Source organism: Channa argus, chromosome 12 (genome assembly GCF_033026475.1).
Source record: "Channa argus isolate prfri chromosome 12, Channa argus male v1.0, whole genome shotgun sequence".
Classification (NCBI taxonomy): Eukaryota; Metazoa; Chordata; class Actinopteri; order Anabantiformes; family Channidae; genus Channa; species Channa argus.
The window spans coordinates 8,688,737-8,701,022 of NC_090208.1; the positions used below are offsets into that span (position 1 = coordinate 8,688,737).

The following is a 12,286-nucleotide window of genomic DNA, read 5'->3' on the forward strand; positions in this document are numbered from 1 at the left end:
TGTACCCCTGAGCTCTATGCACTGATGTTGAAAGGTTGTGCAGGAACCAGAGAGTAACTGTATAATGCACAAAGTGGGAGTGCGTGCAGCCATGAGTGTTTTAAACAGTGTTCACTTCATAGCTACTGTTGTGGGAAATATCACACATCTTTATTGTAATGTGTTTTTTAAATTTGCTCCCCTGTAAAATTGAGTTGTTTGTGAGATAATTCTCATTATTACTGGCACCTTAGTGGCCATACTGGACGGGCTGAGGTGTATGTATATGTGTGGGTGGGTGGGTGTCTGACGTGAGTCACGATTGTGGAAAATCCCACACTCCTCCTCCCTCCTCTCCTCCTCCCTCAGGCAACCTGTGGTTATTAGAAAGCGAGAGGTGTCACTCTGTAGCATTTTCTGCTCCCACAGCAACAAACCAAGCAGAGCAAAGATGTGTTTGATGATGAAAAGGGCAGCAAGATAAAAAAAAAGTCTACCACTCATGCATCCTCGGTGTGAATCAAACAAAGGCCGCAGGCTTTATTTGCTCAACTGGATCTTTGTGTATATCGACAGGAATAAAGCTTGTTCTGCTCTGCCGTTTGATTAATTCTATCAGTTTATCACTTTTGCTTCAGGTAAACAAACTAGTTTCCCAAATTTGGTATTTATCACTGTTCTTGGGGTTTGTGATTAATTGGCTTTGTTGCAGAGCTGTTTTCAGCGTTTTCAGCAATGCTCCAGACTATCTGGTTGTATTTTCCATGCTTCCACTCGTTTTTTAAGTGTGCACACTGTTGTAATGTCAAAGCAGACATCCATGGATAAATTACTAAATGGGTCTGCCGGGCAAAGGGCCAAGGAGCCAGAGGCTTTGACGTTCATATTTTGTGTTTGAAAGAGCTCATTTAAAGGACACAAAATGACCATAAGGACATAAGGACCTACAACCACAAAAAAGGTGCAAAAAAAATTAAAAAACATTGAAACAAAACATTTAGAAACCGGTGACGTTCCTGTTAAGAGGTAAATTTTTATGCAACATGCCGTCTGGGGTTTTTCATATCTTATTTGACCTTAGAGCAGCTCCTGTCGACTCTAACAGCTGACGTGATAAATATCACTAAAGAACGGCGGCCGTGCTGTTTACTGCTACTCAACACGTAGGAAATTCCTACTCGTTTCCTCCAAATATGGCAGCCGCTGGACGTCTGCCAGATGTGCACAATTAATGCAGAGACTGAGACATGACTGTCGCGTGAACAGGCTGAGCTTCACTCCGCATTAGAGACTTTGGTTGTACAGTTTCACTTACTTATTCAATGACAATAAAGCAAGTTAAGCTTGTAGAAAGAGTCTGTCGGAGGACGCACGATGCTCATTCGCTGCCTTCAGAGCCCCAGATACAGATGAACAAAGTGTTGCTGACTCGTTCTGATATATTTTATTAACAGTGCATTTCGGAGGAGTTAAAGGTGAAAACTCATAAGACACTGTCTCTGTTTCTAACAACTCCCTCATCTTTCTGTTTTTTTTTTTTTTTGTCATCCCTTGCAGCACGGAGCATCTCCTGCTCTTTCCCCCTCCTTTACCCCACTCTTCCTTTCATTTGCCAGCACAGTTTATTCTTTCTTACATCTTTGAAAGCAGCCTGCTCTTTCTTCTCTCAGGGTGGCTTTAAAGCATTAGAGTCTTTCAGGGAAGAAAACTCTGACCTTTTCTTCCTTTCTTTGTGTCTCCTATAACAGAAAGTCAGTGAGAAGGTTGGAGGGGCGGAAGGAACTAAGCTCGATGAGGACTTCAAGGAAATGGAAAAGGCAGTTATTTCTCCTTCTACTCACATTTCTATGATTTACACAAAACATAAAAAACTAGTCATTCAAAGAGTTTAGTTAGCGTGAATAATATTACATCAAACCACTGCTGTTTTAAAACGAACACACCAGTGATCAGCGTAATTCTTCTGTTTAAGCAACTAAGAATATTGTGTGCTGGTAATACTGTCCTAACACCAGTGACACAGAAGAAGTACTCTGCTACAAGCAGAAGCTCTGCATTGAAGATTTTACTTAAGTAATAGTACAAAATAGCATCACAATATACTGTGCAATGCTAAAATGAAACAAGTGCAGGATTTAGGAATGATACAGCATCTTGTTGTAAAAATGAATATGAATGTACTGTATGTATCCCAGTTGAAACTCATTTAAATTAAATCCCCTTATATGTTGTTCTATTCACAATGATCATTTGTATTATTCTCTATATACGGTTTAGTAGCTGGTGCATTTGGGAAGCAGATAAGCAGAATGTCAGTGCTTAGCTAAAAGAATTGTAATATCTGTAAATTACAGAGTTTTCCCTGTGTTGTCCACAAAAAAAGTCAAAAATAAGCAAATGTTTTTGCCTGTTGTGTCGTCCCCTGCAGAAGGTGGACATCACCAGCAGAGCAGTGTTGGACATCATGACCAAAACGACAGAGTACTTACAGCCTAATCCAGGTACCACAGAGGGAATTTTAAAAACACAGAGCTGCCACGACATGCACCGAAAAACTGAATGAAAACTGACGTCAGTGTTTTTATTGCTTTCTGAAAGCATCCAGAGCCAAGCTGAGTATGATCAACACCATGTCAAAGATCCGTGGGCAGGAGAAGGGACCTGGTTACCCACAGGCTGAGAGTGTCCTGGGCGACGCGATGTTGAAGTTTGGACGAGAGTTAGGAGAGGAATCCTGCTTTGGTGGGTGTGAAGACCTGTGAGCTTGAAACCTGAAGCGTTTAAAAAAGAACAGCTCTTGCTGTCCCTGCAAACAGCTGCAGTAGCTAACTTTCACTATTTTTTGTGGATGTGTAATTCAGTTTTGCTCTTTAATATTTGGATTTCAGTAGTGATGCAGATGACTGTAATATATTTGCAGCTGCACAATGTTTGTGGAGGTGCGAGAGAAATTTTGTGAACATATCCATGAGAAGGTTTAGTGTCGCACTGTTGATTTTATGAAACATTTTTAGCATTAAAGTCTGAAATCTACAAACCCTAAGTACAGTAAGCAGAGCACAGATATACTGTTGCTAAGTGTGAGGCCACATTTCACAATCAAATGTTGTAACTGACAGACTGTTGAAACCATTTCTAAAGCGTCATTCTTGAAGGCTTTCATTTCCCACAAAGGGCCAATTCATTGCTAAGCAGGGCTTTCTGTGAAGCGTTTTGAGTCAAAGAAAAAAATTAGCAAAAATCTTCAAACCAATCTGTGGATGTCAAAGTTAAGTGCAGTTTAAACCCTCCTTACTCTCTCAGCACTACACTAGTACACCCAAGTAAACACACTGTAATTCATAAAAAGCCCCAGTTCTGTTGAAAATGTTATTCACAGTGAGCCAACTTTTTCTTTTGTTTCCTTTCCTTTTATCGTTATTTGCTTTCTCACCAGCCTTTTCTTTATTCCCTTTCGTCCCTTCCTTTCAGGCCTGGCGCTGATCGATGCTGGTGAGGCAATGAAGGAGCTCGGGGAGGTGAAGGATGCTCTGGACATGGAGGTCAAACAGAACTTCATTGACCCGCTGCAGAATCTTCACGACAAAGACCTCAAAGAGATACAGGTGAATGATAAATGACGGAGTCAGAATTGCAACCCAAAGACAGTTAAATGGCCTCGGAAGAGTCACTTGTTGCAGATGCCTATTAGAAACCTAAGTGATTTATATTTTGTTTCTCTCCTGTCACTATATATCGTGCACTTCAGCACCACTTGAAGAAAATGGAGGGCCGCCGTCTGGACTTTGACTACAAGAAGAAGCGCCAGGGGAAAGTTCAGGAAGATGAAATCAAACAGGCGCTAGAGAAGTTCCACGAGAGCAAAGAGATTGCCGAGCAGAGCATGTTTAACCTCCTGGAGAGCGACGTAAGGGCAGTTCTAATCTTTTTACTAATTCTACAAAGTACAATAAATAACTTACACTAATGTAATGGAGGCCCAAAAGTTCTAAGGAAGAACACAACAACAATAACAAATGGGCACTAATCCTGTGCTGTGCCATGTCAGACCCAGGCCCAGCGTGGGCCCAGAGCAGAGCCTGTGCATAAGAAATAACATATGTGCGTGTATGTGTTTTTCAGATAGAGCAGGTGAGCCAGCTGGCAGCTTTGGTCCAAGCTCAGGTGGAGTACCACAGCCGTGCTACTGAAATCCTACAGCAAATCTCCAGTAAGATGGAGGACAGGTATTGATTATTATCTTCCTGCCTGTGATGAAAATAAACTAATAAACATAGGCTGACCTGGTTAGACAAATCGTGTGTGTCTGGCTTTTATCCAGGATAAAGGAAGTGTCCAGTAAACCCAGGAAGGAGTATGCCCCAAAGCCCAGAATGACCCTGGAGCTGCTGCCCCCCAGCGAGAGCCACAATGGGGGGATACACTCTGCCAAATCCCCTGGAAGATCACCAGGTAGAGTGTGGAACTGTAATCTGGGTGGACGAATGAGTCCCTGATCTAACCAAAATATTTCTTAATCAAAAAGCCTATCATGTTGGGGTTAATTGCTAGATTGATAACTTCTCTGACTTAGTGTACGATCATAAATATATTCAGAGAACTTTCTTTTCGTGAATGTAAACACAGTATTGCTCTGAGGAATGATGTTAGCTCCTGGCGTTACCTTTTCAATCAACTATGAAAATAGTTGAGGACAGCAAGCTACGATCGACCAAGTTGCAGTTTATGAGTCTGCGATCACCTACTCTGACAGACGCCAAGTAGCCTGGACCCACACATTATTCTGCTAAGAAATTCCCCACTGAAACACTGAGAACTGCATCTAATTACAATTGCACTGTGAAATGTCCAAAGAGAATCGGGTTAAAGTCGAAGATGGCGGACTACCAACCTCAGCAGGAAGTAGTAGACATTAGTTCGAAGTTCTTAATTTTTAGCAGAAAGTGGACCCTTAGGCAGTAATAAGTGCAGCTGTCGTGTTGGGAAAATCATTGGTCAAAATGGTAAATGGTTTGCTCTTATAGCGCTTTTCTTCCTATTGGCAGCCAAAGCACTTTACATTGCTTCTCATCACCCATTCGCACTCACAATCACACACCGATGGGTGAAACAACACTCACAGTTGCTGAGAAACACAATAAAGGCGTTTTCAGACCTTGTTCTGTCCAGTTTAATCTAGCTCTGGTTCGTTTTCTCCCTTGGTGTTTGTTTGTGTTGAGAACGTGATCCGTCCTTCGTCCAATTCAAAAGTACATATTTAGCAAAACAGCTTGTCTTCTTTACAAAGTGTTAAGCAGTGTTTTTTGTATGGTACATTTTTTTAAGGTCATTCAGCCACTGCTGTTTACATTCAAAAATCCTAGCGTGATGTCTCGTGATGGACTTTGGATTGCATGGAAACTTGCGCATGGTTTGTGTGAAAGAAAACTGAACCAAGGGGAGAACTGAGAATCCAGTTTTCTAACTACTACTGATCTGAATCAGAGCAAATGAATGACAGGTTTGAAAACGACCTAAAAATACTAACTACTGGAAAAAGTTGACACAAAGGTTAAGTCGACTTTCACTTCATTTTAAAGACCTTCTTTTACACTTATTTTCCCAAAACTTCTCTGAATAACCAGATGTTGTGTACAGTGTAGCACTTGACCTACTTTACTATTCTTCCTTTTAGAAAAAACAGATTAAATCAAAAATCTGCAATGTACTTTTTGTTTCTGTCCTCTCACAGCCCCAATGGACCAGCCCTGCTGTCGAGCTCTCTACGACTTCGAGCCAGAGAACGAGGGCGAGCTTGGCTTTAAAGAGGGCGACATCATCACCCTGACCAATCAGATTGATGACAACTGGTATGAAGGCATGATCAATGGCCACTCGGGCTTCTTCCCCATAAACTACGTGGATATCCTGGTGCCGCTCCCTCATTAGGTCCCGCCAACAACCCGACCAACCCCCACCCCCTCCAACCAATCTGAAAACAGCCTGTACTTGCATAAACAACAAACCACGCCCTCCTTCTACTTCTTCTGTGCTTCTGTGTGATTCTGCTTTCACAAAATGGACTGTAATGAGAGAGGTAGGACGGTGATAAGAGGACAAGAACAGAGGGAAATGAGGATTTTAACATGGGAGGTGCAGAAGAGAGGGAGAATAAAGAGATTGAAATAGAAGATGAAGATGATCTGTTATAGCACAGTGCTCACCTGGGCAGCACTGAGGCTTCAGAGACACAAATGAGGCACGGTGTATATGTAAATGCATGTATGTGTCTGTATGTGCATTTCGACCAGTTACTCTATTACGATCAAGCCAGCACAAATTCCTGCTTGTCAGTTCAACTGTCCGACAGCTGTTTTGTGACACTGTCTTCTTCCTCTCTTCTTCCATTCCTTGCTGTCTGTCTCTCAGAGTAATTGCTTTTTCTAACTTGACTTGCCTACTTGTGCTTTTCTCCAGCACTGCCTTTTAGCATGGCCCCATACTGAACAAACACGGCTGACTCTTTATCCAGAGCTACACTAACTCATCGTAGCCTTCTGTTTTTGTTTGAGTACATCATATATTCTTTCTAGCACTTCTCTTGTCATGCTCTACTGTTTCTTTCTCAGAGTCTGCTTAGAACCAATGGCTTTATGCATGGACCAGACTAAATAAAATTGAGAGTACTCTTTAGTTTAGTTGTAGGTTTTCGAGATGAAGAAGACAACTCTGGGTCACGTGTTTTCAATCCCATCTGTATACAATGTGAATTTTAGAAGGATTTTGAGGTTTGAGAAACTCAACAAGCATGTCAATGAACGTGTTGAAAAGGGAAAATCTGGGTTCCATGACGCCAACACAACCAGCACAGGTCAGTTATACTGATTAGAACTTTTCACCAGGCTGGTAAACCTCTGCTTAAACCAGTATGAGGAGGAGAAAAGACTTCTATGTAAACAGTTCCAACGTACCTGTCCAAAGTGCTTCGTGTGTACTGAATGGAGTAGATGCCTTTTGATCAGTCTTATTTGTGGCTTTTGCTTGCAGAAATGCATGCCAGCTGTTCGTAAAAGTCTTGCGTTGTTTACATGATGTCCGTGCAACTGACCAGAACCTCTTTGCTTCTAATGTTGAAATTGGTTGTGTTGCTGACAGACCTGGGACGATCATCCACACCACTCGTGTTTCCATTTGTCTATTCATCGACTGTACTTCATTTGGTGAGAATATAATCGAATCTTTAGTGCCAGCCGAACATCCTACGTTTTATGAGTAAATGCAGTTTTCCCCGTGCCCCGGTTTGGAAAAATCATCAGAACACTCTTAAGCTCTCCGATTTTTTTGGCATCTTTGGTTCCCAGAAATTTTTCCCTATGCCCTACATTTTTACATGTTAACTACATTTACTGTCCATCACTTTGTTTAAACTTCTCAATTGTCTGTGTTTATCCACTATATTGTGACGTTAAAATCCACACTGGAACCAAATAGGTTGTGTGCCTGGTGCCTCTTCAAACTTTCATCTGATAAATATCTAGAGTCTCATTAAAATTCTTCAACTTTGGTATTACTACAAATATCTTTGAGTATTGCAGGCCTCCACCTTACTTAAGCCCTTCAATTATTCTAGAACCTGGATAAACTCATGACATTCTTGCCCAGATGATCTACAAATGTTGGAAATTTGTCTCTGGACATTGGGAAAATTCTAGAATTCAATGTTCTGTAATGTTCCTGGTAAACAACCAAAAAGGATTAGAATACCTATGACGCAATATGGAAATAACAGATTGTGGTTGTCTTTAAACAGTAGCTGCTATAGTACTAATAAAGTAAATAAAAATTTAATCTAATTTGAATTTGAATTTTCCAAACAATATAACTCAGCTGTGTTATTTTTCTGGAGTATGTATCACATATGCGATAAAGTGGGACTTGTACAATGCCTATAACCTCCTCTGCTCTCCAGTAAAGTACTTCCAGCAGTATTCTTTGAAAGGCAGTAAGGAGCCTACTCTGACAGACAGTTTGAAACAATTTTTTAAAAATAATTCAGCCATTTAATGCTAATGTGAGAATAAACACACAAGTTAAGAAACTATATTTTAAAGACAACTGAAACCATCTGTTTATGTGTAAAACCAGAGTCAGGGGGTTCTACTTGACGCCAGAACATTAATTATTTTTTATCTCGCAGGCTTTTGGCTCTTGTCGAGCGTAGCTGGTTATAATACAAGTTGACTTGGAGTTTTACATGCACAGTACATGTTTAACTTTTTTTTTTACACACCTTTTGTTGTATTTATACATTTTATCCGTAGTCATTCCTAAAGTTCACAAAACAGGGCCTCTGCTATAACTTTTGTCTAGTGCAAAAGGGAGCTGAAGTCATTCACCTTGATAGAAATCCTGCTCTCATTTACTAGGCTTACATAAAAAATAGATCTGTAACCCACATTCCATGTCTAGACTGTATGCTTTAATTAAAAAGCTTAGGGTTTTTCTGTCTATAGCTTTCATTTATCATGTCCTCAAACTTCGGCAGGAATCTGTGCTAGCAGGACTAACGCTAATGTGCTAGATGTGGTTAAAGCACTTAGCCTTTCAATTCACATTCCCGTACTTGCGCTTTAGTGATGCAGTGTTGAGCAGAATTAAGTATTTAGTGCCTGAATACCTCATCCTAAATGTAAAATATTCTGTTAAAATATTTTATTTAAAGTATTTGAGTATTTTTGGAATATATCGTCAAAAAGGTTTGTTTAAATGGTTGTATTTGATTATTTGGATTATTTACTTACATGGGTGATAAAAAAAAAATTTTTGATTAAAAACTCAAGAAATCCAATTTACACTAAAGCAACAACCTTTTTGCTATTTTTTGGTTTATAGTTGTGACATTATCTCTCTAACCCAACAGCTCCTAGTGCTAATATGCTATTGCAGGATGCAGAGAAACTGATGCCAAGAAATGTGTTTCTAAAAACAATAATGCAACGTATAGGCACGAGGTATTAAAGTGTTGTATTGAATACAGACTTCAGTTTTGTTTTTATGAAGACGTATTCTAATATGTGTCACAAGTGTCAGGACCATAAATATATATGTTAACAGATGCCCAAATACTTTTTTTTCTTTTTCGTTTTACGTTAGGGCTATTAAATGGGTTGTATCATGCGGGTGTTTATAAGTTCATCTGAATAGTAATAATTTACCAGATTCTCTGCAGAGAAAAGATATTTTATAAAATTTCTGGTTCAAGGATGGAAATGTAAGCAATTACAATAAAGCTATAATAGTCTGGGCACAAAAACAAATGGCAAACTGTAATTAAACATTCAATACTGATGCAATAAATTATAATATAACAATAAAATCGAGTTTCTCAATAAGAGGAAGAGATGCTTCTGAAGGCTTTATATCGATCTATCTCTTGTATTGTCAAAGCGCATATGTGATGACAACAATACAAACACAAACTAATCTCTCTTTCTGTCTCAATCTTTCTATTTCATACCTGCTTTTCTGCAATGTTATAAAACAACGGGGAGGAGTGGGAGCACAAATGTTTTCAGTGTTTTTATCAGAGTTTTTTTTTTTTTCTTGTTTTTGTCTGAATCTGCAACTTGATTTTTCTGAGCCCGCTGTGGAAATTCTGTGAGCTGCATGCAACTGATCCGCTTTACTGTTGTCTGAGATGGCTTTCAGAAAATAATGGGGAAATATTTGTCCTGCTGGCTTTTCTCTCTTGCCGCATTGAGCCTGTGATACTATTCCGTTTCTATTTTCCAGTTACTTTAATGTTTGTTTTCTTTGGACTTGCTTAAAATATAAGTGCTTTAAACCCTTTTTAATTTATAATGTTTTTATTTGTTTTCATACCCTGCCAGAACCCTTTGTTGCTGTTTTTTTTTTTTTTTTTCTTCTGTGCTGATTTGCCCTCTATGGCAACATGTATTTTAACCTCAATGAGGGACTTGTACAGTGTTACCCTCCATTTTCCCTTTTCACCTTAATGACAGTCAAACCTCGTCAAACCAGGTTACCTGCCTGAGGGCAATTTAACACTGCTCTCAGACTGACAAAATGAGTGAACCACCCCAAACCAAAACTGCAGACTGTAGCTTCAATTCTCCAGACTTTTCCTCAGAGTCACAGCAGGTAAAATGGAAAGTAGACAGTAGAAAAATACTTTCACTGGTTTGTCTAAACCTGAGTAGAAACATGAGTGTTTCGCTCACAGGGGATTAATTAAACCACTGCGATTTGCTCTTGGTGTGATCTTTAAAGGAATGTTTGCAAACCTAAAACTTTAGTCTGCAGTATCATCTTTGGGGTACTGTGTTCTGGTCTGACCTGTGGCTGTGTAACATATTTTAAGCCTTGTGGCTGTAGAAAATAGCCCTATGGATGCCTATGGAAAAAAGGTATCTTCTGGTGAGCTACATGTGTGTATGTGAGTATATACACACCTTGTTGCTATGTGTAAGTGTATGTACTCATTTGGTTATTTATTTATTTATTTATATGTGCGTCTTATTTATTGGTTCACCACCTGTGACGTATTTGACGGTTGTCAATACATTGATGTGGAGGAGGGAAGGAAAGGGGTTGAAGGGATTATTGGGATTTGGGTGGTGGAGGGTGGTAAATGGAAAAAAACTTTAGCTGTGATACTAACTCTAACTGTTGCTCTCCTCGTATTGGATGATGATATAATCTAAGACCACTGTATGTTTAACTGCTTGTTGTGAAGATGAACTACAATGTAATGACAATAAAGAATTAACACTATGGTGACAATTGGTTCTTCACTGGTAGATAGAGGCCAGAAAGGACACTTGAGTATGAAAACCTCAATTGAGGTAAGGGTCCAGGTATCAAAAAAACAGCCCCGGGCCTCAACGCAACAGAAAAGTCACTAAAGTAAATTTGTGACTTCCTCCTACCTAAACATATTTTATGTTCTATTCAAAAATTCCGCAGTTTATTCAGAGCTCAGATACTGAACGCAGCCAACTGATTTCTTGTGTAATGTCACCAACTGGCCGCTGGTGGCGCGGTGGAGTTACGTTTCCCTCCTGCTGTTTCCCTCCACTTACAGAGCAACATCGGAGGCTTTTCAGTACTCCTGGGAAAATATATCTATTCAGGTTACGAGCAGGTAACTACAGCATTCACAACAAATATCTTTTTAAAAATCAAATATGAAACGGCAACTTTATTGTACAATAAACATCTAAAATCAAGCATCTTGCCAGAGTGGCGTTTTCCTGATTTATATTTATTTATAATGATTATACATTATATATATATATTAATATTGTTATTAAAATCATACACTTATTGTGCTGCTCGATAGTAAAACTAACTCTTTAATTACGAATGGTCTTTTTTTTTAATTGAATGTTCCTACTTGTTTGGTTTAATTCACCTTTTGGAGTTTCAACGTTCAGACTTTCCTGAAAACGACATGACCCACTTTTAATCCACGTTTTAGCGTGAATCAATGTAGAAGGAGTAATTGACACTCATACAGGAAGTAAAATGTGTTGTCTTCAAAATAAAAATGTAAAATTACGGCGCATACAAATGACATTCTTTGGATCTTGTATTGGACAAAGTATGTGTGTAGTTTTATAGTTTAGCGTTTCTTTTCATCCCGTATCATACCAGACCCCTGTAACTATACATGGAATTTCCTAAGCACTGCTATCTTACATTTATAAAAAAAAAAAAGAGCAATATTAAAAGTTCAATTATGAATATTTCTACATTATTTCAAACACACATTATTCACGCAGATTACAAATCGACTGTTTAAAGACAACTGTGCCATATCTATAGTTTATCCTGGCATACATTCAAAACAATGTATTTTTACAGGTTTTATATGTGAACACCCTTTGTGCATCTTCTATATTTGCAAAGTCAATATTTGATTTACCTTTATCAACCAAGCAAATATATTTCATACCATATTAAATTATAGATAGATATGTAAATTTCATTGTTGAAGCTGCCATTTCACAAATCACTACAGTAGTAAGGTAGATAAGAGCAGCACTACATAAAGGCTGCATTTAAATACACTAAATTAATAATATAATGTTATAGGTAGATAGAGTCTTATGAAAATGTAATAAAAATACAATAAAGACCACAGAGTGCTTTATACACGGTTTAATTTTTTTAATTCAGGATGTGGTATATAATGTATTGTTGAAACCGCTGTTAAGTAATGTGCAGGATGGAACATAAACACATTCATTTATTGCTGTACCTGTATGCTATATTGGTAAATCCATATCTAACTCTTTTATGCTGT

General features: G+C 38.8%; 1 protein-coding gene across 2 annotated transcripts; it reads left to right on the forward strand.

The window, feature by feature from the left end:
* The first annotated feature begins 1,772 nt into the window (after positions 1–1,772).
* LOC137137770 (endophilin-A1-like) lies at positions 1,773–10,752 on the forward strand. 2 transcript variants are annotated; one of them, XM_067524416.1, is made up of 8 exons: positions 1,773–1,796; positions 2,408–2,480; positions 2,578–2,721; positions 3,451–3,584; positions 3,728–3,886; positions 4,102–4,205; positions 4,301–4,431; positions 5,711–10,752. In XM_067524416.1, the coding sequence occupies exons 1-8, from the start codon at positions 1,788–1,790 to the stop codon at positions 5,905–5,907; spliced, it is 951 nt and encodes a 316-aa protein (XP_067380517.1). In that variant the 5' UTR covers positions 1,773–1,787; the 3' UTR covers positions 5,908–10,752. The 2 variants fall into 2 exon arrangements, with proteins under 2 accessions (XP_067380517.1, XP_067380516.1); XM_067524415.1 differs by lacking the exon at positions 1,773–1,796 and having other exon boundaries at positions 2,325–2,480.
* The last annotated feature ends 1,534 nt before the right edge of the window (positions 10,753–12,286 follow it).